The 24086-nt window shown below is 55.5% G+C and overlaps 3 protein-coding genes across 3 annotated transcripts in view; 2 read left to right on the top strand and 1 right to left on the bottom strand.

Annotated features, from left to right (window-relative positions):
- Window positions 1–311: 311 nt before the first annotated feature.
- On the bottom strand, window positions 312–3096 carry ALKBH2 (alkB homolog 2, alpha-ketoglutarate dependent dioxygenase). Its single transcript, XM_018076173.2, has 5 exons — window positions 2818–3096; window positions 2519–2645; window positions 2144–2356; window positions 1231–1429; window positions 312–1089 (listed from the first exon to the last, which is right to left on the bottom strand). The coding sequence occupies exons 1-5, from the start codon at window positions 3094–3096 to the stop codon at window positions 750–752; spliced, it is 1158 nt and encodes a 385-aa protein (XP_017931662.2). The 3' UTR covers window positions 312–749.
- UNG (uracil DNA glycosylase) lies at window positions 3095–7408 on the top strand. Its single transcript, XM_018076172.2, has 7 exons — window positions 3095–3267; window positions 3321–3369; window positions 3452–3547; window positions 4303–4400; window positions 4806–4894; window positions 5452–5630; window positions 6133–7408. The coding sequence occupies exons 1-7, from the start codon at window positions 3095–3097 to the stop codon at window positions 6271–6273; spliced, it is 825 nt and encodes a 274-aa protein (XP_017931661.1). The 3' UTR covers window positions 6274–7408.
- A 325-nt stretch (window positions 7409–7733) lies between these two features.
- Window positions 7734–24086, top strand: part of ACACB (acetyl-CoA carboxylase beta) — a 26102-nt gene continuing 9749 nt past the window's right edge. The window contains exons 1-36 of the mRNA XM_029961183.1: window positions 7734–7881; window positions 8545–8957; window positions 10306–10438; window positions 10873–11011; window positions 11250–11359; window positions 11531–11612; window positions 12087–12185; window positions 12476–12585; window positions 12836–12946; window positions 13112–13321; window positions 13662–13832; window positions 14091–14252; window positions 14450–14613; window positions 15241–15391; window positions 15472–15575; window positions 16270–16351; window positions 16925–17070; window positions 17151–17301; window positions 17452–17586; window positions 18066–18212; window positions 18319–18507; window positions 18889–18989; window positions 19072–19160; window positions 19259–19383; window positions 19858–19971; window positions 20054–20167; window positions 20545–20634; window positions 20736–20854; window positions 21148–21285; window positions 21717–21816; window positions 21908–22015; window positions 22195–22251; window positions 22838–22879; window positions 22971–23186; window positions 23272–23427; window positions 23744–23947. Of these exons, the coding sequence (XP_029817043.1) occupies window positions 8554–8957; window positions 10306–10438; window positions 10873–11011; window positions 11250–11359; window positions 11531–11612; window positions 12087–12185; window positions 12476–12585; window positions 12836–12946; window positions 13112–13321; window positions 13662–13832; window positions 14091–14252; window positions 14450–14613; window positions 15241–15391; window positions 15472–15575; window positions 16270–16351; window positions 16925–17070; window positions 17151–17301; window positions 17452–17586; window positions 18066–18212; window positions 18319–18507; window positions 18889–18989; window positions 19072–19160; window positions 19259–19383; window positions 19858–19971; window positions 20054–20167; window positions 20545–20634; window positions 20736–20854; window positions 21148–21285; window positions 21717–21816; window positions 21908–22015; window positions 22195–22251; window positions 22838–22879; window positions 22971–23186; window positions 23272–23427; window positions 23744–23947 (4773 nt within the window). The 5' untranslated portion in view covers window positions 7734–7881; window positions 8545–8553. The remainder of the gene's footprint in view (window positions 7882–8544; window positions 8958–10305; window positions 10439–10872; window positions 11012–11249; window positions 11360–11530; window positions 11613–12086; window positions 12186–12475; window positions 12586–12835; window positions 12947–13111; window positions 13322–13661; window positions 13833–14090; window positions 14253–14449; window positions 14614–15240; window positions 15392–15471; window positions 15576–16269; window positions 16352–16924; window positions 17071–17150; window positions 17302–17451; window positions 17587–18065; window positions 18213–18318; window positions 18508–18888; window positions 18990–19071; window positions 19161–19258; window positions 19384–19857; window positions 19972–20053; window positions 20168–20544; window positions 20635–20735; window positions 20855–21147; window positions 21286–21716; window positions 21817–21907; window positions 22016–22194; window positions 22252–22837; window positions 22880–22970; window positions 23187–23271; window positions 23428–23743; window positions 23948–24086) is intronic.

The following is a 24086-nucleotide window of genomic DNA, read 5'->3' as shown; positions in this document are numbered from 1 at the left end:
TGGACAGACTTCCCTCATTCCAGCAGCTTCCCTGTGAGCATGGAAGGGGATGGTTTTCAGGGAGTCAGGATGGGCTCCCTAGGGATAATTATTTAGGTCCATGGAAATGGTCCAGCCCAGTTCTTCCCCAAAAGGTCATTTTTTGCTGCCTGGTTTTGGTACAAAGGACCTGAGGAAGGAGAGACCCTTGTGCTTCCTTGAGCACAAGGAACACCCTCCAGCAGCAGAGGAATTCAAGCAGACAAGAGTCACAGTGACTGAAACACTCAGCCAGCCACACTGCACTCACTGTGCTCACACCTCAGCACTCCTCCATGTCAGTCTCATTTGTACTTTATTTAAATAAAAACCCAAACAATCTAAAGCTCATTGAGAGAGAATACAGAAAGTGTCACCTGCTAAAGAGTATCAGCTTTAAATGATTACAGCTTGTGCTGTATAGTGTTTGTAAACTGTAACTCGAGGCTATGGAGTATTTTAATTTTTTAGGAGCACTAATTAGATTAAGATCAGCTGAGAACAAACTTCCTCCTGAGCAAAACAAAGGTATTATTTACCAAAAATATTTATCAGCAGCATTTCACAGAGGGAAAGCCATCTTGGCATCGAGATCAGTGGTCACAGGCTTTATTAGCAATTACCAAGTCCACTGTCTCTCAGTTCAGTTTGCTCATCCAGTCCCTTGGATCACCACAGCCAGTGTTTGAATGAGGAACCAACAGGTCCACCAGGAACTAAAGCTTCTGTTTTCAGTCAGAAGTCACTGATGGGTGGATATTTCTCTTTCTGTCCCCAGCCATGACTTTCCTGAAGGTGAGGTTGACCCTGGGGGTGATGACCCTCCTCCTGGGGGGCAGGCTGTGGTACCAGTACACGTTGGTGGGGTGGTTCATCATGAGGAGGCTGCCGTGGGCCAGCTCCAGCTTGATCCGCTCCAGGCCCCGTTTCACCCCCTTCCTCCTGCAATCCCTGTGCCGGAAGATGAAATCCCTGCACGCTCCAAAGGACACGGATGCAATGGGACTGCGGGGAACCAGCTCGCTCTCATCATCTCGGTGCTCCCCGATGTGGTCCAGGCCGTCTTTGTACCTGTGCACAGAGCACATTCGTTAGTTCCACCAACCCAGTTAAGTGAATGTCAACCCCTCAGCCGTTTGCCAAGTGCTGCACAAGCTTTTTTCATTTCATTTGAGCCACAAGCTGCTTGATGCAAGTGGGAACCAGCTGTACCTGTTGATAAGGACAAAGTTAAAGGTGTGTCCTGTGGCCAGAGTGATTCGCTCCCGGATGCGGTTCAGGACTGGGATCCATGGCTTGGGATGGAAGGTCACACCTGAGTAAGTGTAGGACAACTCAGGGTCTCCGTAGGTCACCTGCTTCCTTGGGATGTTGTGCCACGTGCCAAATATGTGCAATTTTGTCAGGTCACCTGTTCAAACAAGAAACGAGGAGGATCAAAACCAAACCCAAGTCTGTGCTACCTCTGCACAGTCCTACATTCTCCTGGATCTGCAGCTTCTGGGAATTTCCAGACAAGAGAAATGAGGATGCTTATGATAACCCACAAGCTGTCATCCCTGTTCCCTGTGTTTCTGTCCTGACAAAGGTGGACACCGCCTTGTTATCTCCCTTAAATGAGATAAACAGAACCAACATCCCCATCACATTCTGCCATTGAATTAATGTAACAGGACATATTTCATAAATTGCCTCTTCCAACAAACTCCAGCCAGGCTTGTCCCAGTTCTCTTAAAAGTCACCGAAACCACCTGATGAACGCTTCCAGTGGAGCAAATCCAACCCTGCAGGGTCACACCTGCGTTCTCAGCTTCTAAGGGCCAGGCTATGCCAACACCAGGTGCCTGCAGAACCCTCCCCAGCTGTGCCCAGGCCCTGGGATCGCTCTGGGACTCACCTTGGCTGGGCTGGGCAGGGAAATACTTCCCTGGGCAGAGTGGGGGGACGTGTGGGGGGCCCAGAGCTGGACACAGAAGGGCTCAGGATGGAAGGGAGCGCTGGAGCTCATCCAGGCCACGCTCAGGTCTCCCAAAACACTGTCCAGGCTCCCTGGGAACATTCCCAGGGACGGAGCCTCCGGAGCCTCCCTGGGCAGCTCAGGCTCCCCCACAGGGCAGGAGGTTACCTTCGAAATACTGCACCTCCTCCTCCAGCTGCTGGAAGATCTCGTCGGCCTCGGCCTTGGCGAAGAGGATGCGATAGTCACAGTGCAGCCCCTCGGCGCGGATCTGCGCTGGTGCCGCCCTGCCCGGTCTCCGCCGCGGCACTGCCTTCCCGCCACGCCCCCGCCTCGGAACCCATAACCACAGAACTCTCCATGGGCTGGCACCGGTAGCGACTGTCCACGAGGACGACGGAACACGGACCGCGATTGTCCCCTCCCCTGCCCCGCCGCCCCCCCCCCAGCGCACGCGCGCTGTTTTGGCGCCAAACCCAGCCGTCCCCGCCCCCCTCCGCTGATCCGCCGCTGCCGCCCCTCACTCAGTCATTCATTCGCTACCTCCCTCCCTGTCTCGCTCCGCGCTTCCAGATCCGGCAAGGACGCTGAACTGCATCTTCAGCCCCCGCCCGCCCAAGAAGCGCGGCACGCTCCCCGAGCCGAGCAGATGCTGACCGTAGCGACGGGGCTAGGAGCCGGTGTGGAGAGGGGGAGAAGGATAGGAGGTTGCGCGCCTATGTGTCTGGCCAGTGTGTGGTGTGTGGCTTGTATTATGATTCTGGGGGTTCTGGCGGCCTTTTGTGAGGGAGGTATGGGGAGTAAACACCACTTCCAAATTCCCGCGCGGCTGCACGCGCGACTGAGCTGCCAGTCAAGCGGCCACGCTCCGCCGCCGCCCAATGGGCGGTGAGAGGCGCGCTGTCGTCACGATTGCTGGGTAGAAAACCTCTCTGCCCGCCGTGGTGAGCCAATAGAAAGGAGAAGGCGCTTTTCCGCTGGCCAATAGCGAGCGGAGTTTTTGCCTCGCGTCCTGCGGGACGGCCGCGCCGCCCGGCGCAATGGGTAAGGCCGCAGCTCGTGTTCTTGCCGCGATCGCTCGGTGCGGAGGGGCCCGCCCCGGTTCGGCTTGTCCACGCCATGGCCGTGCTAATGTCGCGGCTCCATGCCGCGCCCGCCCTCTCCGCATCTTCCACTCTCCGTGCCCGCTGCTTCCAGGTGAGCGCCGCCAGAAGCGCGAAGGCGATCGGAACTGAGTGCGGCGCGGCGCCGTCGCAGCGAGCAGCAGCGGAGCGCATCCGCAGAACAAGAAGGCCCGGCGCGCAGCTGCTGCCGCAGCGAAACGATGCCGCCGGCTTCCGGACAGGCTGGCGCCGCACTCGCCGGCGGCGTTCTCCAAGCCATACTTCGTGGAGGTGAGTGAGCGGCTCCCGTGCCCCTCCCCGAGCGGGCGCTGCGCCCCCTCGGCCCCCGCTGAGCCCTCCTTTGCCCCCGCAGCTCATGGCGTTCGTGGCCGAGGAGAGGAAGCGCTACACGGTGTATCCGCCCCCCGAGCAGGTCTTCACCTGGACGCAGATGTGCGACATTTGGGATGTGAGTGGAGGTGCAGGGGCTGGGGAGGGGGGTTCGGGGTCTCTCACCGTGAAAATGCAGGTTGGGTGCCCAAGCACGTTAGTTCAGTGTTTTATCCCTTAAACTTCAGTCCCACGGGATGTGGATGTTGTTGTTTGTCTCACCTAACTCACAAATTCTGCCTTCCCTTTCATCTCTGATACCATAACAGGGTTTTATTGTTTTATTACCCACACAGGCCACAGAATTTCCTTTGAACACATAGTTGCACTTTTGATCTTTTTCTAGTATTACCAGCTTTATCTACTTCATAGTTTTTGGATCTTGTACGTCCTTTGTTCTTTTAATTGATCTGTAATGAACTATAATTAAAAGAAGACACCATAAGGTAATGTAATTTCCAGTAAACTGTGTCAAAAATATCACAGTAAATGTGGCACAAAGCTAAAATAGGGTGAAACCTATTTGGAAAATATTTCAGCAAGGTGTTGTATTGTGGCTCTGAAAATGTTGGTCTTCTACAGTCAAATCATATTAATTGTATTCATAATTTTAGCAGTAAAGCTGTGGTTATGTTAATCCTTCATGTTAGGTGGAGTCTGTGCTCTTCAGCTTGTTAATAATGAGATGTCTGGGATTAACTTCAGTTCCTGGGTTTGGGTTGGGCCTTTTTTGTCTCTCTTTTAGGTTAAAGCTCATTTATAAACCTTTTTTTTTTCTACTCTTTTGGGAATAAAGCTGATTTCAATTCAGTCCTAACCAAGGTCTGCTTTCAGGTGAAGGTTGTAATTTTGGGACAAGATCCATACCATGGCCCTAACCAAGCTCATGGGCTCTGCTTCAGTGTCCAGAAGCCTGTTCCACCTCCCCCCAGGTAGGACAATTAGCAAAATCCCTTTTGGTCACAAATTATTTGTAGTTCTGTGTCGCTCAGGGCTGGGAGCCAGAAAATTGATGTGAAGAGTTGTGCAACTACTTAAATTTGAATTGTGCATCGACTGGAAAAAAACATTACTGCAAAATATGGGTAATTATGTATAATTTGGTGGTATTCTGGATGTAAGTTTGCATTTCCAGTTGTGCTGAGACCTCATTAAGATTCCAGCTGGACACACAAAGGGAGTCCTCACTGCCCTGCCTCTACAAATGGCTTTATTGTCTTAAATAATAAGATTAAAATCAATACCTTCTTGCCTGGTGTAAGAGCAATAAGTGGTGCTGCTTGGTCTTGTCTTTAAATATGAATATAAAAAAAAATTATGGTGTTTTTTGTTTGCAGTTTAGAAAATATTTACAGGGAGCTCTCTACAGACATCGAGGGCTTCACTCATCCTGGCCATGGGGATCTGACAGGCTGGGCCAAGCAAGGTGAGCTCAGAGACATTCAATTATGTGGTCACTGTGGAGCAGAACAAAAGCCAGTCTAGAAAACAGACCTGTGTCTGGAAATGATCCATTTGTAGGACAGAAAATCAGTTCTGAGTAACTGTTGTTTGGCAGGTCCCTTAGAATGAAAATTGAATTTGTTTCTGAAGGGAAACTGGAAAAAGCAGTTAGAATTATAAAATCCTGGAATGGTTTGAGTTGGAAGGGATTTAAAGCTCATCTTGTTCCACCCCCTCCCATGGGCAGGGACACCTTCCACTATCCCAGGTTGCTCCAAGCCCCATCCAACCTGACCTTGGACACTTCCATGGGTGGGGCAATCACAGCTTCTCTGGGCAACATCTGCCAGCCCCATCTTCCCACCTTTCCAGTCTTCTAGGTCCCTATGGATCCATCCCTTCCCTGCAGGATGTGACCCCACAACACAACTCAGTGTCATCAGCACCTTACTTCCATCCAACCTGACCTTGGACAATTCCAGGGCTGGATTAACACTTGATTTCTTGTTTCCTCTCCTGTCCCTGTGGTGTATTTCCCAGGAGTGCTCCTGCTCAACGCTGTGCTCACTGTGAGGGCTCACCAGGCCACATCCCACAGGGAGCGGGGCTGGGAGCAGTTCACGGATGTCGTGGTGTCCTGGCTCAACAAGAACCTGAACGGGCTCGTGTTCATGCTGTGGGGAGCCTATGCCCAGAGGAAAGGCAGCTCCATCGACAGGGTACAGCCTTTCCCTGATTTTCCCTCAGTTAGGTGGACACTAGAGGGCACTTTCCTTACAGGACTGGGAATTTTGCCTGCCTGAATTCTGTGAATTGAGTGACCCTTCTGCTCCAGCTTAGCCTTTTCCAGAATTGAGCAAGCGAACTGGAGCAAGTGTAACCTCCTGTTGTCAGCAAAGTGTCCCACTGGGGACAGAGCTGTTTTTCCTAGGAAAAGGCTCATGAATCAGAGTGAAATTTGCTGTTGGGAAATGACTGGGGCGTCGCTGCTTTACATAGTCCATCTCTGCTCAGTGGGACAGAAGTCTCAGCCTTCATGGCTGGTTCTTTGGTGTCAGGCTGGTATTGGAGGAGGTGTAGAGGGGAAGTCACATTTGGGTGGTGCAGGAGGAGGAGTGGAGGGGAAATCACATCTGCCTGGGGCAGGAAATCACATCTGCCCAGGGCGGGAGCAGCCAAAACCATGCAAATCTAACGGGCGGTTTCCTCCAACGTTCGCAGAAGCGCCACCACGTCCTGCAGACGGTTCATCCCTCGCCCCTCTCGGTCAACAGAGGATTTTTCGGCTGCCGGCACTTCTCCAAGACAAATGAATTCCTCAAGAAATACGGGAAGAAGCCCATCGACTGGAAAGCACTCTGAGCACCTCCTGGGTGTCGGGATTGGGAGCGGCCCCTGTGTCAGGGGTTGGCTCATTTCTGACAAACTTCTGCTGACCTGAGAATTGTTCTTTGGATGTTGATCAATGAACAAATGCCTAAACTTTCACTTTATATATATTCTAAAATGTTTATTTTTCAAGAGCACGTTGGAGTCTTTGATAGGCAAGTCTGCCCTTGGAGCAGGTCTCAGCTTCATTTGGAGCAAAACAATGCCCAAACACCAGAGTTCTGTATCAATTTGTGGTTGTTGTAATGGGAATATTTTTTCAGGCTCTGGTGAAGGGATGTCACTTCTTACAGGTGAAGCTGCTCAACTTTTGTACATGCCCTGCTGCCTCCTGCCTCTTTGCCTCCCAGGCAGATCCAGGTTTCCTCTTTGGGGGTTTGGAGCTGACTCCCTGTGAGGAAAAGAAAGATGCTTTTGGTTTTAGCTTTTTTCTACAGATTTGTTACAAAAATGGCCTCTTGGGGCTGTAAAGACAATACACTGTCAGGAGTGTTACTTGGTGTATCCATACTCTAAAGATTTTTGGGATAAATCCTCCCAGAAGGGAAGGCTGTGACCAAGGCTCTGGTCATGCTCTTGAGTTTTTTGTTGGCATTTAGAGAGGAAAATCAGTTTTTAGGTTCTTCCTTGGTGTATAGATCACCTGGATGATGGTGAGCTGTGCTGACCATGAACCTGGGGGTACCTGCTGATGGCAGCAGCAAAGATTTGTTCATCATCTCCCAATTGATGGGCTGATAGTTTCAAATTATTTCAGATATTTTAAAGTCTTAGAGGGAACTTTGTGTTTTGCCACCTTAGGAGCAAATTAAAGTTTCCAGCTACTGTTAGCAATAACTGTTGGGACTTCCAGGATGAAGTGATGGACTTCACAGTCCTGGGTTTCCAGCTCATCTTTGACTTTGTAGTTCCTTTTCAAGGAAGTGAAGTGCCCTTTTTGTTTGGAAATTACATCAGTTTTTATAGAGTATCCCTGTAAACCTTCCTTTGGTATTTGCTCCGAGGTAACACTATCAACAGTGAAGTTTACACTGTCTGTGGCCTTGCTGTATATTTTGTTTGCTTTGTTTTTTTCCCCAGTTTGTTTTGTTTTTAAATAAAAATGACATTGTTTATGTGGTGTTAGATTGGGAGGAACAACAACACAGGGAGGGAGGGAGGCTCTGGTTCTTCAGTGGGTGGAAGGGGAGTCCCTGCTCCTCTCAGGGAGATAAACACAGGAGCTTGTCCTTTTCCCTGTCCCCATGACCAGGCACAGGGCCAGGGTACCTTTGTCCCCCAAGGATCGGGTGTCCTGGGCCCTCCCTCCCTCTTTCCACCCTCATCTCCAGCAGAAGTTTTCCAGACACGTTAGCGGGGAAATATTTGTGCTTGACGTGACAGTCACGTGTGAGACGCCACTGGAACACCCCGGGGGGGGCCTGGGCCGTGCTTCCCCGGCGGAGTGGCCCTGGCAGCGGGTGGGATTCAGCCTGGGCGGGACAGATGGACACAGGGAGTGATCACTGAGAGCAGCGTGACCGGGAGAGCAGCTGGAATTGTCCATGTCGGTGTGAGGGGACGCGCGGGTCGGCACCGATGGTGAGTGACCTTTCTCGGGGCTGAGGGGGCCGTGGTGGTTTTCACTCCCTGCCATCCCCAGTTTGATGGGGATGATCGACCCGACTTGTGGAGATTTGTGGGTTCCACTAAGGCCCCCCCATCTCTGAGGGGCCAGGCTGGGGGTGGTGGGGTGGCCTTGCTGCCCTCCTGAGGGTGCTGCCAGTGGCTGGGGGGTGGGAGGCCATGTCAGCCCCTCAGAGTGGGGCTGCACCTCCATTGCCCCCTCACAGCTCCTCCTGCTCCAGTGGGTGCCCCCTTCATCCCTCACAGCTCCCCCTGCTCCTGTGCCCCTGTAGTCCCATCACAGTTCCCCCTGCTCTGGTGCCCCCATCACCCCTCACAGCTCCTGCTCCTGTGCCCCCATTATCCCCTTACAGCTTCTACTGCTCTGGTGCCCTCATCATCCCCTCACAGAGCTGCTCCTGTGCCCCAATTGCCCCCTCACAGCTTCCCCTGCTCTGAGCAGGTAAAACAGCTCTGGCTGAGCCTGTGGTCACCCTGGTAATGCCTGGCCTGGCACTGTGGGGGCTGTGGGGTGGGGAGGAATGGGGAAGGGGCCGTTGTGTTTGGGGGGTTACTGCCATGACTCCAGCTGATGAGGGGCTTGGGTTCTCCATGACTGAGGTTCTCCCCCTCTCCCAGGGCTGGTGAATGCTACTGGTTGCCCTTCTCCTGCTGCTTTTGGTGCTGCTCATTGGGGCCACAATGGCCAACCTTCCATGCAAGGTGGAGGAGAAGCTGGAGAAGACCCTGGAGCAGTCTTCCGCAGCTAAGCCTCCATCCCAAGTTAGCCCCCCGGACCCCCACCCACCTCCAAGGGCCACCAAAGCCGTGGCCGGGGAGCAGGAGCAGCTGGCCGTGTACAACCCCGCTGCCCTGCGCCGCCCGTCCCTCGCCAAGTTTGTGCTGGGCTCCTTTGATGACAATTCCGATGACGAGGTGATGACCACGGCCTTCAGGGTGGGCCGGCGGCGCAGCAGCCTGGCTGGGGTGGGGGGCACCATCCCCGAGTCCCCCGCTATGACCACCTCGCTGGAGCCTCCCAGGGGCATCAGGTACGGTGCTGGGGCTGGGAATGCAGTGGGATGGCTAGGCTGGAGATGGTGGATGCATTTCTCAGGGAACCTAGTACTAAAATTGGAGTGCACATGCTTCTTGAGTCCCCCAAGTCGATGTCCCCCTCCAACTCCCTTTGGGGCAGAACCCCAGGGAGAGCCGGCGTCCCCAAGCGCTGTGTGACAGCAGCACCATGTGCATGAGCGTGGCAACGACCAGGGCAGGAGGTGCTTCCCCAAAATCACTGTTTTGGATATCAAACAGGATGGAAGGGCCCCAGTCTTGCTGCCAGGGTCACTTTGCTTCTGCTATGGGGCGATGCTAAGACACTCCTCGTATTGTATGTGGGGAAATACATCCCTGCAGGACTGGAGTATGTGGGATGCTCCTGTGCTGTTCCTGCAAGTCTATGAAAGTAGCTCTTTGGTGTTTTGTGATGAATTGATGAGAACTAGATGAGCTTTGGGCAAATTCACAGTGACTTTTCCCGGTACTGTCAGGGCTGTGGGGCAGCTCTCTGCTGGTCTGCACCAGTCAGCTCCCATGGGAGCGCAGCTGAGGGCCAGCAGGAACAACTGGAAACCAAGTTCTGCTGCCCAGCTCCTCTGGCTGCTCTGCTTGGGTTAAAAATAACACCTCTTTGGCTGTGGGGACGTGTTATGACACTACAGCCTGGCAGTGACTCTTGCTGTGCTGGGTTTAGGGTGGGCTCACAGAGCTGCCAGCGCTATCCCTTCTGCTTCTCTGTGCTTCCACATACAAGGAATGTCCTTATGTCCTGCCTGAGTCATGTTATAGACAGGGTTGTGGTTTTCAGGAGGGGATGGGCTTTGTGGTGGGTTTGGGGCTGAGGGAGGGCAGATAAACCTGGCACTGTCCGGTGGGGTGCTCCAGCTACTCAGAAAATACCCTGAGTGCAGGCAGAGACTGGGACATTTGCCAACATCCCAGAAGGGTTTGCATGTATCCTCTTAAAATAAATGTGCCAAGTGCTACTTGTACAAAATCTGCTTGTCTGAGGGGGTTCCGGGGGTGGTCCTCCCTCCTTTGTTTATTTATAGCTCACTTATGGAATAACAGCGAAATATCTGGCTGAGCTATGAGGGGGGATGTGAACCTGCTTCAGAATTAGAAGTTGCTTAAAACTCTGGGCAGAGCCATGGGAAGGCCCAAGCCTGGCTGCACCCCTCAGACGCTGGGTGCTTGTGCCATGGGGTTTGGAACATGCCCTGTTCGGCCTAGAGACATGGCTGTGGGCTCGCTGGGGTGGCTGTGGGCTCATTGGAGTGGCTGTGGACACACTGGGGTGGCTATGGGGTCAGTAACAGCCATCACATCCCACCGCAGGCCCAGCATGTCCGGGACACACCTGCCGAAGCCGGGCCATGAGCACAGGAAGATGGATCTGCAGCGGGACTTCTCCGTCGCCTCCCCGGCAGAGTTCGTCACCCGCTTTGGGGGCAACCGTGTCATTGAGAAGGTCTGTCCCCACACACCCCTGCCTGGAACTGGGGGGGAGGTCACTGCTTTTCACAGGGACACCCTTGAGCACTGCCCAAGAGTCCCATGTCCATTGGGCTCAAACTGATGGCAGCCCAGGGCAACCCAAAGCTGTTCATCGCCCAGCTTCTCATGGGCTGGGAGAGGGAACACCACACAGAGGCTTTGGCTGGTGGGCACAAACGATGGCTGAAGTCCCATCCTTGGTTATCCCCCAAACATAGAGATGCTGCTGAGGAGCCTCCTGCTCTGCCAGGATGTACTGTCAGGAAGTGCCCGGTTAACACATCCACCCTACTTTGCCCCACATCCATCGCTTGTCCCCTTGCTGCCATCCCTGGAGGCCATACTCCCTGTCCTGCACCCCAGCAGCAAGGAGAAGGTCCACCCTGCCACTCCCTGTCCCATCCCCAGGTCCTCATTGCCAACAACGGCATCGCTGCCGTGAAGTGCATGCGCTCCATCCGCCGCTGGGCATACGAGATGTTCCGGAACGAGCGCACCATCCGCTTCGTGGTCATGGTCACCCCTGAGGACCTCAAGGCTAACGCAGGTAATTCCTGGAAGCATCCCAGGAGACAAGTTCCCTGCCTGGGGCTGAGTGGGGGCAGCTCTTTCCTGCCTGGGATGTGAGGGATCTGCATAGCCCAGGGTCACAGACTTTCCTCCTGTGCAGTCAAATTTGGGAGGAAATAATTTTCCTCCCCTCCAGCCTCGCTGGGGTGGAGGATTTGAGGGGGAGGTGCAGCTCGTGGGACTGGCTCCCAGCACCCCCACGTGCTGTCTTGCAGAGTACATCAAGATGGCAGATCACTATGTGCCCGTCCCCGGTGGGACCAACAACAACAACTACGCCAACGTGGAGCTGATTGTGGACATTTCCAAACGGATCCCAGTCCAGGTAGTGGCCACTCATGTGTCTCCCACTTCTTTGCCAAGGGAAGCTGCTGGGCAGAGGGGCCACCCCAAAATGGGTGATGTCCCTGTGTGCCGACGAGCTGGGCACAGCGTGTGGCCAATGGGAGATCCAGCACAGGGGTAATGCTCCCAATGCTCCTTCTCCGTGTGCCAGGCGGTGTGGGCTGGCTGGGGACATGCCTCGGAAAACCACAAGCTGCCAGAACTCCTGCAGAAAAATGGGATAGCTTTCCTAGGTAAGGTCTCATTGCTTCCTTGTCCTGGAGGGAGCAGCAGGTGTTGGGTTGGTGTGTGCACACATTCTCGCTCCCAGGGACACTGCACTGGGAATGCCCCCTTGGTGCCTCTGGCATGCCCACCCTGCAGAGTGGCAGACCCCAGGCTGGTTTCCTGCAACATTCCCAGGAATCTCACTGTTTTCTGAGTTTTCCCTGTAATTCTTGAGCTGATGCAGTGTTCATGGAAGAATGTTAGGTGGGAGTAAACCTCATGGGATTCCCAGCCAGGGTCAGCCTGGGCTCCCCTTGGAGAAGGGTTGAGCTCCATCCTGAACTGGGCAGTGGGTCTGGGGGTGTTTCCCATGCCTCCACTCCTTGCAGGAGGGCTGGTGGTGCTGACTCAGTGGGGAGCAGCTCCCTGCAGCCTCCATATGACGGGAATGGGCCTATAGGGTTGGACTGACCCCCTCACCCCTTCCCTCCTCTCTGAAGGTCCCCCCAGTGATGCCATGTGGGCGCTGGGGGACAAAGTCGCCTCCACCATCGTGGCTCAGACGCTGGATATCCCCACACTGCCATGGAGTGGGAGTGGTAAGAGCCCCTCACAGCCCCCACATCCTCCCTGCTCCCCCACTTCCTCTCCCTGCCTTTCTTTGCCCCCTGAACAAACACCAAGGTTGGGGTCCCTGGCCTGGCTGGCTGCAGGTATTGGGGACCCCACTGCAGCTGTTGGTTTGGGCAGAGGGGTTTCTGGAGATGGGATGCATGGAAATGGGAAATGGTGTGTGCCAATGCAGAATCCCCAGCATTCTGGGCACAGCCAGGATGCCCCACCAGCTGTGCCACCCTGGGGGTGACCATAGCTCTGGTCATGCCTACAGGTCTGATGGCCCAGTGGTCTGAGGAGGATGAGAAGCATCAGCAGATGATCAGCATCCCCCTGGAGACATACGCACAGGGCTGCGTGAAGGACCTGGAGGAAGGCCTGGAGGTAACACTGAGCCCATGGGCAGCTGGTTGTCTCTTGCCCACCATGATTTCTCCTCAGAGCCTGCCTGCCCTGGCCCTTGTGGCCTCCAGCACATGTGACAGTGACACAAGTCTGTGGTAGCAGCAGTTTTTCACTCTGCATGGCAGTGACTTGGTGCAATCCTGCTCAGGGATGTATGGAGCTGTGTGGGCTGTTGGGGTGGTGGTTTGGGGTCCAAAGCGCTGTGGTCACTCCAGCCCTTGTCCCTCAGGTGGCCATGAGGATCGGCTACCCACTGATGATCAAGGCAGCAGAAGGTGGTGGGGGCAAAGGCATCCGAAAAGTGGAGGCAGCAGAGGAATTTGGTGCCTGTTTCCGTCAGGTAAGAGGTGCCCAGAACCCTCATCCCTGTCCCCATCCCACCCTGGGGCACACAGCAGGTCCTGCTCCCACCCTGGGCATCTCCCACTTTCTGCCTGAACTCTGCCTCCCTCCTGGGGTGAATTTTGGGGGGTGATGGCAGAGCACAACCCTCTCCCCGCTGCAGGTGCAGGCGGAGGCGCCCGGCTCGCCCATTTTCCTGATGCAGCTGGCGCAGCACGCGCGGCACCTGGAGGTGCAGGTGCTGGCCGACGAGTATGGCAATGCCATCTCCCTCTTCGGCCGCGACTGCTCCATCCAGCGCCGGCACCAGAAGATCATCGAGGAGGCACCGGCCACCATCGCAGCCCCTGCTGTCACCAAGGTCATGGAGAAGGTGGGCGGCCTGGTCTTGGGGCAGCATGAGCTTTTAGTGGGAAACTGAGTGGTCTGGTTCTTGCTGGGTTTATTGGGGTTTTAAGGAAGGGAAGGACTCCTGAGCCCAGCAGGGACTCCCTGTCCAGGGTGGTCAGGCACTGTAACAGGCTTCCCAGGGCAGTGGTCACAGGCCTAAGCCTGACATAGTTCAGGGAGCATTTGGACTCTCAAGCACAGGTTGGGATTTTTGGGGTGTCCTATGCACGGCCAGTGGCTGGGTCAATGATCCCTGTGGGTCCCTTCCAAGCCAGGGTCTCCCCTGATTCCCTGATCCCTGCGGGGTCTCCCCTGTCCCGCAGTGTGCCGTCCGCCTGGCCCAGATGGTGGGGTACGTGAGCGCGGGCACCGTGGAGTACCTGTACAGCGAGGACGGGAGCTTCCACTTCCTGGAGCTGAACCCGCGCCTGCAGGTGGAGCACCCGTGCACGGAGATGGTGGCGGATGTGAACCTCCCAGCGGCCCAGCTGCAGGTATCTGCACACACGGGGAAATCCAAGGTGTGTTAGAGGATTTAGTGATTTAGAGAGGAGTGCTGGGCTGAAGCCTGGCACAGGAAACCTGTCCCATATATCAGGATGGAAGGCACAAGTGGAAGTGATGTAGCATCCCTCTTTCTCCTATGGCATTTTCTGGGAGCTTTGTGTTCAAATCACCTATTGATGTCTCCCAGTGTTAATTTTGATGCTGAAGTCTTGCTCTGGCAGCTCAAGCCCTTGTTCCTCACACAGATCGCGATGGGCGTTCCCTTGCACAGGATAAAAGACATCCGGGTGCTGTACGGGGAGAGCCCCTGGGGGGACACCCCCATCAGCTTCCACAGCCCCACCAACCCCCCCGTGCCCAGAGGCCACGTTATTGCTGCCCGGATCACCAGCGAGAACCCCGAGGAGGTGAGCTGGGGTCGGGGCCTCGTGCACCAGCCCCACATGTGGGGACAAGGGGACCCTGCCATTTGTGGGGTTGATCTGGGCATGGTCCTCCCCAGCCGGACAATGTTCATGTGAGTTCCCCATGTGGGTTCCCCTTCCCTGTCTCACTGCATGAGTCTCAGTCCTAGTTCCTCCATCCCTGCTCTGTCTTGGCTCAGGGTTTCAAGCCCAGCTCAGGGACGGTGCAGGAGCTGAACTTCCGCAGCAGCAAGAACGTCTGGGGGTACTTCAGTGTGGCAGCGGCCGGGGGGCTGCACGAGTTCACTGATTCCCAGTTCGGGCACTGCTTCTCCTGGGGAGAGAACCGGGAGGAGGCCATCTCGTGAGTGTGGCAGGATGGGTTGGAGGGGGTGGTGTCCTCAGGAAGAGTCACAATCAGCGCATGAGCTGGAAAAAGTGGCTTTTATCCAAGAGGCCCAGAACAGTGCCACTGTGCTGAGCAGCTGGCTTGTGCTGCCAGGGCTGTCTGGCCAAAGCCAGAGTTTTTAGGACTGTGGTGGTGCTATGGCCCCAGTTTATTAACCTGATCCTCAAGGACACATAGTAGTGATGTCCTGAGCATTGCCGAGTGCCTGGGAACGGCAGTGTCCATTCAGGAATTGAACAACATGTAGTGAGACCGTCTTGAGTGTTTAAGTGTTTTATTAAGAGAATTCTGACTGTGGGCCTGTTTCATCCAGGACTGTTTCATGACCAGGTTGGACAGGACATTGAGCAACCTGATCTTGTGGAAGATGTCCCTGCCCATGGCGGGGGGTAGAATGGGATGATCTTTAAGGTTCCTTCCAACCCAAACCATCTTGTGATTCTATTCTGTGAAGGTGCCCAGGGCTCAGGAGCTCATCACCTCAGGAGCTCGTCATCCCAGTCCCCGTGGCTCCCCTGTTTCCTCTGCTGAAAGCCAAACACTGTATTCTTGGTCACTAATGGAGGGTTTTGCTCCCCAAAGGAACATGGTGGTTGCCCTGAAGGAGCTGTCTATCCGTGGGGATTTCCGGACCACAGTGGAGTATCTGATTAAGCTGCTGGAGACAGAGAGCTTCCAGAACAACAAGATACACACAGGCTGGCTGGACCATCTGATCGCTGAGAAAGTGCAGGTGGGGCACATAGGGGTCTCTGGGGTCACCACTCCCCTCCTGGTCTAGGACCCAAACCCTGTTATTTTTGCCCCCCTCAGGCAGAGAAGCCGGACACGATGCTGGGGCTTGTCTGTGGTGCCCTGAATGTGGCGGATGCTGCCTTCAGAACGTGCATGACTGACTTCCTGCACACGCTGGAGAGGTGTGGGGTGGGGGCTGCCCGGAGGGGGGCACAGGGAGTGAATCTCATGGAATGGTTTGGGTTGGAAGTGGCCTTAAAGACAATCTAGTTCCCATCTCCCTGCCATGGGCAGGGACATCTTCCACTAGACCAGGTTGCTCCGAGCCCTGCCCAACCTGGTCTGGAACACTTCCAGGGATGGGGCAGCCACAGTGGAGACCTGAGTGTTGCTCTCCTGGACCGTCTTCCTTCCATTTTTGCTGCAAAAGCTTTGCACGTCTAGTGGCAGTAGCCCTGTGAGAGCCAGGGACGAGGATCTGCTGTGACTCACAGCTCTGGCTCCTTCACTATCACTCTGTTTGGAGAGCGGAAAAGATTTCCTGAGGCTGGGAAAACAGCTTTCAAGGGAAAGTGGCTTGGCTGATGCAGCTTGCTTTTGTTTTTGAATATCAAGGTTATTCCTCTGGCCTTGGAGGGTGCCCAGGGCTCTCCCACACACCTTATCTGAGTGTTTTCCTAGTGCTTGGCCTCCCTCCAGATCCGTTTGTACATAGTGCTCATGTGGGTCATTTAAAGCTGACACTTGTCCCCTCCAGTCACTGTTGTTCCCTCCCACAGCCAGCTGGGAGCTTACATGCCCCAACAGCACCACTGCATCCCAACGCTTGGAGAGGCAAGGAATGCCGTGGTGCCTGACCCCTCCGCTGTGTTCCAGGGGGCAGGTGCTGCCAGCAGCCTCCCTGCTGAACATTGTCGACGTGGAGCTCATCTACGAGGGTGTGAAGTACATCCTGCAGGTGAGGACAGGGCTGTGCTCCCCCTGAACTGGCCACAGCACTTGCACAGGGACAGGGACCTATTTCTGCCCTCAGGGACAAAGGTCCTTTAAAACAGTGCAGCATAAAAATTGAGGTTAATAACCTCATAACCTTAATAACCTCATTTTAACTAGACAGTTTCATACAGCCTGTTGCCCTAAGTTTATTAAAAGACTTCCTTTTCTTGCTTTTAAACCCAGTTAGTTGAACTTCATGCAAAACTCCCTACTCACAATGAAAGCAGCAGGTGAGCCATGAGTTACACCAGCTCTGGGCTGTGAGTTGAACCAGCTCTGAGCTGTGAGCTAGACTAATTCCAGGCTGTGAATTGTACCAGCTCTGGGCTGTGAGTTAACCCAGCTTTGGGCTGTGAGTTAAACCAGCTCCTTGGTGCAGCCTGAGGAGGTTGCTGCCTCCGCACAGCCCCATCCTGTGGCACTGGCCCTTGCACGGAGTGCAGAGAGATGCTCCTCACTCTCTGCCACCCCAGCAACCCCCAGCCCGACCCTTGTGGTGTTTTGGGGTTGCACTGAGGGGTCTCCCTGCCCGCAGGTCGCCCGCCAGTCGCTGACGACGTACGTGGTCATCATGAACCACACGCACATCGAGATAGACGTGCACCGGCTCAACGACGGCGGGCTGCTGCTGTCCTACAATGGCTGCAGCTACACCACCTACATGAAGGAGGAGATCGACAGGTACCTCCCTCCTCACAGGGCCCCATCAACCATCCCCGCTGACCCACAGCTGGCTGGTGGCACCTTTCCCTCTCCTTAAGGTACCGGATCACCATCGGCAACAAAACGTGCACCTTCGAGAAGGAGAAGGACCCAACGGTGCTGCGCTCGCCCTCCGCGGGGAAGCTGCTGCAGTACGTGGTGGAAGACGGTGGCCACGTGGACAAGGGGAAGGTTTTTGCAGAAATTGAGGTGAGTTTTGCAGAAAAGCTGGAGGAGCAGCATTCCTGCAGCGCTGGGGGACAGCAAGGGTGGAACCCACCCACGCTGCCGCGATGCTCGTGGGATCTGCAGCCCAGGGGTGCTGCTGTCACGCTTACGGTCTTGCCCCTCCCCGCCCAGGTGATGAAGACCATCATGACGCTGACGGTGAAGGAGGCCGGGCGGGTGCACTACATCAAGCGGCCGGGGGCGCTGCTGGAGGCCGGCTGTGTCATCGCTCGCCTCCAGCTCGATGATCCCAGCAAAGTGAAGCCCGTGAGTCTGTGGGGGCCCTGCCACGCTGCTGTCCCCTCCTGCCTGCTCCCAGCTGGCATCCCGGGAATGTGCCCTGAGGGACAAAGTGGAGAAGCTGCCCTGACTGGGGCGACACGGGGATGTGTCCCCGTGCCTCGGGGGGTCATGCCATGTCCCTTAGCCAGCTGTGCTGGACCTTAAGAACTGCTGCATGTGGATTGCTCTGTTTCAGTGTCCCACACGTGCTTACTCGGTGTGCAGAGGCTCACATGCACTAAAAATGTGCATCTAAAGCACTAAAATATCCAGGTTTTCTGCACGTTTAGCTTGATGAGGCACTGGCACAGCCATGAACCTGAATGTCAAGTGCTTCCTCTGAATCTAATGCAAAGCAGACTGGAGGGGTTGTGCTGCTTCCTTTGGGGCAGCTGCAGCTCTTGGGGAGGGTCTGTCCCAGGTCAGCAAGGACAGGTCAGGCCACCTCCCTGTGCCCTCTCCAGGCGCAGCTGTTCACAGGGGGGCTCCCAGCCCAGCAGACCCTCCCCATCACCGGCGAGAAGCAGCACCAAGTTCTCCGCAACGTGCTGGACAACCTCACCAACATCATGAATGGGTACTGCCTGCCTGAGCCCTACTTCAAGGCCAAGGTGGGTGCCATGTGCCGGGTGTCCTGCCCTGCTGCCACGTGTTTGCCACAACGGCGAGCCCAGCAGTGCCGGTGGGAGCGGGCAGCACCAGCTTCTGCTCCCACAGGTGAAGGAATGGGTGGCACAGCTGATGACCACCCTGCGGGACCCTGCCCTGCCCCTCCTGGAGCTGCAGGAGATCATGACGAGCATTTCGGGAAGAATCCCACTGTCCGTGGAGAAGTCCATCCGAAAGGTGATGGCACAGTATGCCAGCAATATCACCTCGGTGCTCTGCCGCTTCCCCAGCCAGCAGGTGAGCGCCACAGGGGCTGCACCCAGCTCTGCCCCACTCCTTTTAACTGGAGCTTCTCCCTGAATTTGTGCTACCAAGATCTTAGGGGTGAGGGAAATATGTGTGTTTCTATGTGTATTTGTTTCTATCTGTGTATTTGTTTCTATCTGTGTGTTTGTTTCTATCTTTCTATTTGTTTCTATCTGTGTGTTTGTTTCTATCTTTCTATTTGTTTCTATCTGTGTGTTTGTTTTGTGTTTATTTGCCGCTTAGCATTTTTCACTTTGGGAGAAAAAGACCAAGGGAAAGGCTCCAGGTGCAGCAGCCCCATCCCCAGGGAAGGGGTGAGCTGCTGGCCTTGTGCCCCTGAGCCACCCCAGAGCCTGTCCCCTCTCCCCACAGATCGCCAACGTGCTGGACACCCATGCGGCCACGCTGCAGAGGAAGGCTGAGCGGGAGGTCTTCTTCATGAACACACAGAGCTTGGTGCAGCTGGTGCAGAGGTGAGCCCTGTGCTGTCTGTGATCCCCTGGTCCCTCCACCATGGCCACTTCCTTGCAGCACAGTGGGGTTTTTGGTCCCCAGGTACCGCAGTGGCATCCGGGGCTACATGAAGACAGTGGTGCTGGACCTGCTCAGGCGTTACCTGCAAGTAGAGACACAGTTCCAGCATGGTGAGGGCTCAGGGCTTTCTGGGTTAAGGCCTATGGGGCTCTGGGGGGGTGCAGGGCTCTCTGGAGGGCTGCAGGGCTCACCATGCCCTGCCCCACAGCTCACTATGACAAGTGTGTCATCAGCCTGCGGGAGAAGTGTAAACCCGACATGAACCCTGTGCTGGAGAGCATCTTCTCCCACGCCCAGGTGGCCAAGAAGAACATGCTGGTGATCATGTTAATTGTGAGTACAGCCCATGCCTGAGACTCCAGGAGCAAAGGCTAGTGGCAGGGAAGAGCCTGTGTGCTGAGGCAGCTCTGTATCGCTGCAGGATGGCCACAGTTGTCACAGCCCTGTGCTTTCTCCTTGAAATAGACACATGGGAAACAGCTTTTCTGCTCCTATGTTTAATGCATCCCAGGGTTTGGGGTTTGCATTCAAGTGTCCATTCCTACCTCATTATCCCTTTATTTTGTCCCTTTATTTTAATTATCTCCCCTCTGTTGCATGGGTGACTTGGGCCAAAGAGCATCTTGCACTATTTTAGTGCCTTGGGTTTTATACCCATAGCCTCTGTGGGGTTGGGTTTTGGGATGAAGCCATCCCGTGCAGGATGAAGGCATCCCATGCAGGATGAAGGCATCCCATGTGATGCTGGGGTTTGGGATGAATCCATCCCAGATGCCTGAGCCGAGCTGTGCTGATGTGGCCTTGCAGGACCAGCTGTGTGGCCGTGACCCCACGCTGACAGACGAGCTGACGGCCATCCTGCATGAGCTGACACAGCTCAGCAAGACCGAGCACTCCAAAGTGGCACTGAGGGCCCGGCAGGTCAGTGAGTACCACGTGGTGCCATCCCAACCCTGTCCCCAGCCCTGTGCCACTCACTCCAGCTCCACCTCTCCCCTCACAGGTGCTCATTGCCTCTCACATGCCCTCCTACGAGCTGCGGCACAACCAGGTGGAGTCCATCTTCATCTCTGCCATCGACATGTATGGACACGAGTACTGCCCTGAGAACCTCAAGGTTGGGAATTGTGCATTTTTCATGAGGGAATTCGGGTGGCTTTGGGGAGGGAGTCTGGCTGGTTTAATCTTAAAAATAGCCAAAAAAGCACTCAGAGCCTTGCTGCAGGGGCTGTGTGGAGCAGAGGAGGGGGTGCACTCCAGTGCTGCCAGTCTCCATCCCCTGTTCTGCACTGCATTTGGCAGGGAACTGACATGTGGATCTGTGTCTGGCTCTGTCTGTGACCCCATGGTGGGTTGGCTGTCCCAGGGCATCCCAGTTGCCAGTCCTGCTCACCCCTCATTGAGGGACCCCTCTGGAACGTGCCTCCCCCATCCTGTGATGGGGCAAGGTGGTCCCGCTTCATCCTTGCCCTAAATTCTGCTTTCTTCCCCCAGAAACTGATCCTGTCAGAAACTTCCATCTTTGATGTGCTTCCCGTCTTCTTCTACCACACCAACAGGGTGGTGCGCATGGCAGCGCTGGAGGTGAGGGCTGGGGGGCTGCAGGGGGCACGGGGGATCTGGGGATGGCACAGGGGGGTGTGGGGGAAGCAAGGGCATGGTGGTACCTCCTGCATCCCCCTCAGGTGTATGTGCGGCGGGGCTACATCGCCTATGAGCTGAACAGCCTCCAGCACCGGCAGCTCTCGGATGGCACCTGCCTGGTGGAGTTCCAGTTCATGCTGCCCTCCTCCCACCCCAACAGGTACAGGGGTCACGCTCCCCTGGGCATGGTTCTTTTTGCAAAGCTGTCGGGTTTGTACCATTCCCTCCATGTGAAGCACAGGGACCCTCAGCAGGAGCTGCTCACTGTGCTGTCCTGCTGCTGGTGGAGCAGAATGAGCTCTCTCCAGGCCAGGGGCCCATGTGGGACCTCCATTGGTGGAGCAGAATGAGCTCTCTCCAGGCCAGGGGCCCATGTGGGACCTCCATGGTCCTGGTTGGACCCTGGAGAGGTGCCTCTCCCCATGGCTGATGGCTACCTTGCTCCCCTGGCAGGATGACTGTCCCCATCAGCATCTCCAACCCTGACCTGGCCCGGCACAGCACTGAGCTGTTCATGGACAGCGGCTTTTCCCCCCCAAGCCAGCGGATGGGAGTCATGGTGGCCTTCAGCAGATTTGAGGACTTCACAAGGTGGGGGTGTGGGGACATGCCTGGCTGGTTTTGTGCATTTTGGGTGCCACTGTCGTTGTTGGAGAGCAAAACAGGGTGGAAGAGCTGCAGCTGGGCAGTGCCTGAGGCAGCTCCAGTTCCCATCACAGCTGGAGGCTGGGTCTTCTCACTAGGACAGTTACCTGGTGGGGACATGATGTGGCTTTTGGGGACATGTGGGACCTGGCTAAAGCTCACATGGCCCAGGTTAAACATCTCTGCTCATTACACAGCAGCGCTCAGAGCTGTGTTTCATGAGCTGTGGGTTTGCCATGGGCTGGCGGAGCTGGCACACACCCTGGACTGTTGTGCTGGTACCTGTATCCCTGCCAAGTGGGCACCTGGTGCTGTCCTCTCAGGCAAGGGTGGGCACAATGTGCTGTCTGGTCACCCCATCCCTGCTGTTTGGGCAGGAACTTCGATGAAGTGATCTCCTGCTTTGCCAACTCTCCGTCGGAGAGCGGGCTCATCAGCGAGGCACAAGCCACCATCTATGAAGAGGAGGATGCCAAGGTGGGCACAGTGCTACTGCTGACCCCCCCAGGTGGTGCTGGTCTGGCAGTGGTGCTGCTAGTTGGGGTTGACTGGTGGATTTTGTTGCCAGAACATCCGAGAGGAGCCGATCCACATCCTCAACATTGCGCTTTGCTCAGCAGACCACGTGGAAGATGAGAAGCTGGTGCCCATCTTCAGGGCCTTTGCCCAGTCCAAGGTCTGTCACTGGGGCTGGACCCCCTTTCTGCAGAGCCTTCAAGCTGGGGCACTGTACCCCATGGTACTCCCTCATCTCCACATGGGGGTCACCAAAATGCTATAGCTTGGGTTTTGTTTTCTCCTTTGTTGGAGATGCTTGTGCTCCTGTGACTGGTAGAATCTTCTGTTTCTGTGTAGAAAAATATCCTCGTGGACTGTGGTCTCCGGAGAATCACATTCCTCATTGCCCAGCAGGTGAGTGCAACTGAGCCTCCAACATCTCTAAATACCTTATACAGCACTGAGGGATGGATGAACCCATTGTGCATCAGGAGCTGAGAATTAATTAATGAGTGATTCAATAGGTGATTTATCTCCTGTGTCAGCCTTTATGTAGCTCATATCTCCAGTAACGTGGTTCCTGCAGGGCCACTACATAGCTTTAAGCTGCCTTTAAAAGGCATCATAGAATCATTATAAAGTCACAGAGTGGTTTGTGTTGGAAAGGACCTTAATGCACATCCCATTCCACCCCCATGCTATGGGCAGGGATACCTTCCACTATCCCACGTTGCTCCAAGCCCCATCCAGCCTGGCCTTGAACACGTCCAGGGATGGGGCAGCCAGAGCTTCTCGTCAGGGCAACCTGTGCCAGGGTCTGCCCACCCTCACAGGGAAGAATTTCTTTCTAAAGTCTAATCCAATTAATTCCTCCTAGCCCTTTTCCCTTTGGGGAGTGAAGCCTGCAAGGTTTTTCCCTTTTAATGAATCCACTGAAAATCAGAGCAATCCTCTGCATGCTGGGACTATTCATGTTGTCCTCTCTCTCCCTTTTTTCTAGAGAGAATTCCCAAAGTTTTTCACGTTCAGAGCCAGGGATGAGGTAAGAGTGGGTGGGAGCAGAGCCCCAGGGGTGCTGGCTCACCACCGGCTCAGTGCTGGCTCACCACGGGCTCACGGCTGTGCCGGGGCAGTTTGCAGAGGATCGGATCTACCGGCACCTGGAGCCGGCGCTCGCCTTCCAGCTGGAGCTGAGCCGCATGCGCAACTTCGACCTGACGGCCATTCCCTGCGCCAACCACAAGATGCACCTGTACCTGGGGGCTGCCAAGGTGCGGGCGGGCGCCGAGACCACCGACTACCGCTTCTTCATCCGCGCCATTGTGCGCCACTCCGACCTCATCACCAAGGCAAGGCGGTGCCGGGTGTCCCTGGTGGGCATGTTTCGGGTGCAGGGGTGGTCTGGGCACCACTGAGCTGCCCGGACCACCACAGGAGGCCTCCTTCGAGTACCTGCAGAACGAGGGTGAGCGGCTGCTCCTGGAGGCCATGGATGAGCTGGAGGTGGCCTTCAACAACACCATCGTCCGCACCGACTGCAACCACATCTTCCTCAACTTCGTCCCGAACGTCATCATGGACCCCTCCAAGGTGTGTTCCTCAGGATTCTGCTTCCTGCTATTTACGTGTTGCTGATCTGCAGACGGAGGTTCTGTCACCCCTGTGCTCAGTACCACTGCAGGGATGGGCAGCCAACCCACAGCTGTTTTCCTCCCCCCAGCAGAGAGGCTAGATGTCAGTACCAGGCTGTGGGGATGGGGAAGAGGGAAGGGGCTCTCCAAAGCAAATTCAAAATGGCTGTTCGGGGTTGAGGTGCAACAGGGCTGTTCCGGCCCTGGCATTGTGCACTTGCGGGCAGTGCTGTCCTTGGAGCCACCAACCCATCCGTGTGCCATCCCATGCCCAGATCGAGGAGTCGGTGCGCTCCATGGTGATGCGCTATGGCAGCCGCCTCTGGAAGCTGCGGGTCCTGCAGGCCGAGGTGAAGATCAACATCCGCCTGACACCCACTGCCACCGCCATCCCCATCCGCCTCTTCCTGACCAACGAGTCCGGGTACTACCTGGACATCAGCCTCTACAAGGAAGTGAGGGACCCCAGCACTGGCAATGTGAGTAACCACAGCTCCAGCTGCAAGAACCCAGCCATGACTGCCTGAGCACTGCTGGCTGTGGCAGAGCTCTGGGGGGCTTCTGCAAAACTCCTTGTGCATCTGCAATGCTGGTCTGTCCAGAGCCCCCAGACTTCCA

Source organism: Manacus vitellinus, unplaced genomic scaffold (genome assembly GCF_001715985.3).
Source record: "Manacus vitellinus isolate BGI_N305 unplaced genomic scaffold, ASM171598v3 scaffold_31_pilon, whole genome shotgun sequence".
NCBI classification, from domain to species: Eukaryota; Metazoa; Chordata; class Aves; order Passeriformes; family Pipridae; genus Manacus; species Manacus vitellinus.
This window is presented reverse-complemented; position numbering and strand designations above follow the sequence as displayed.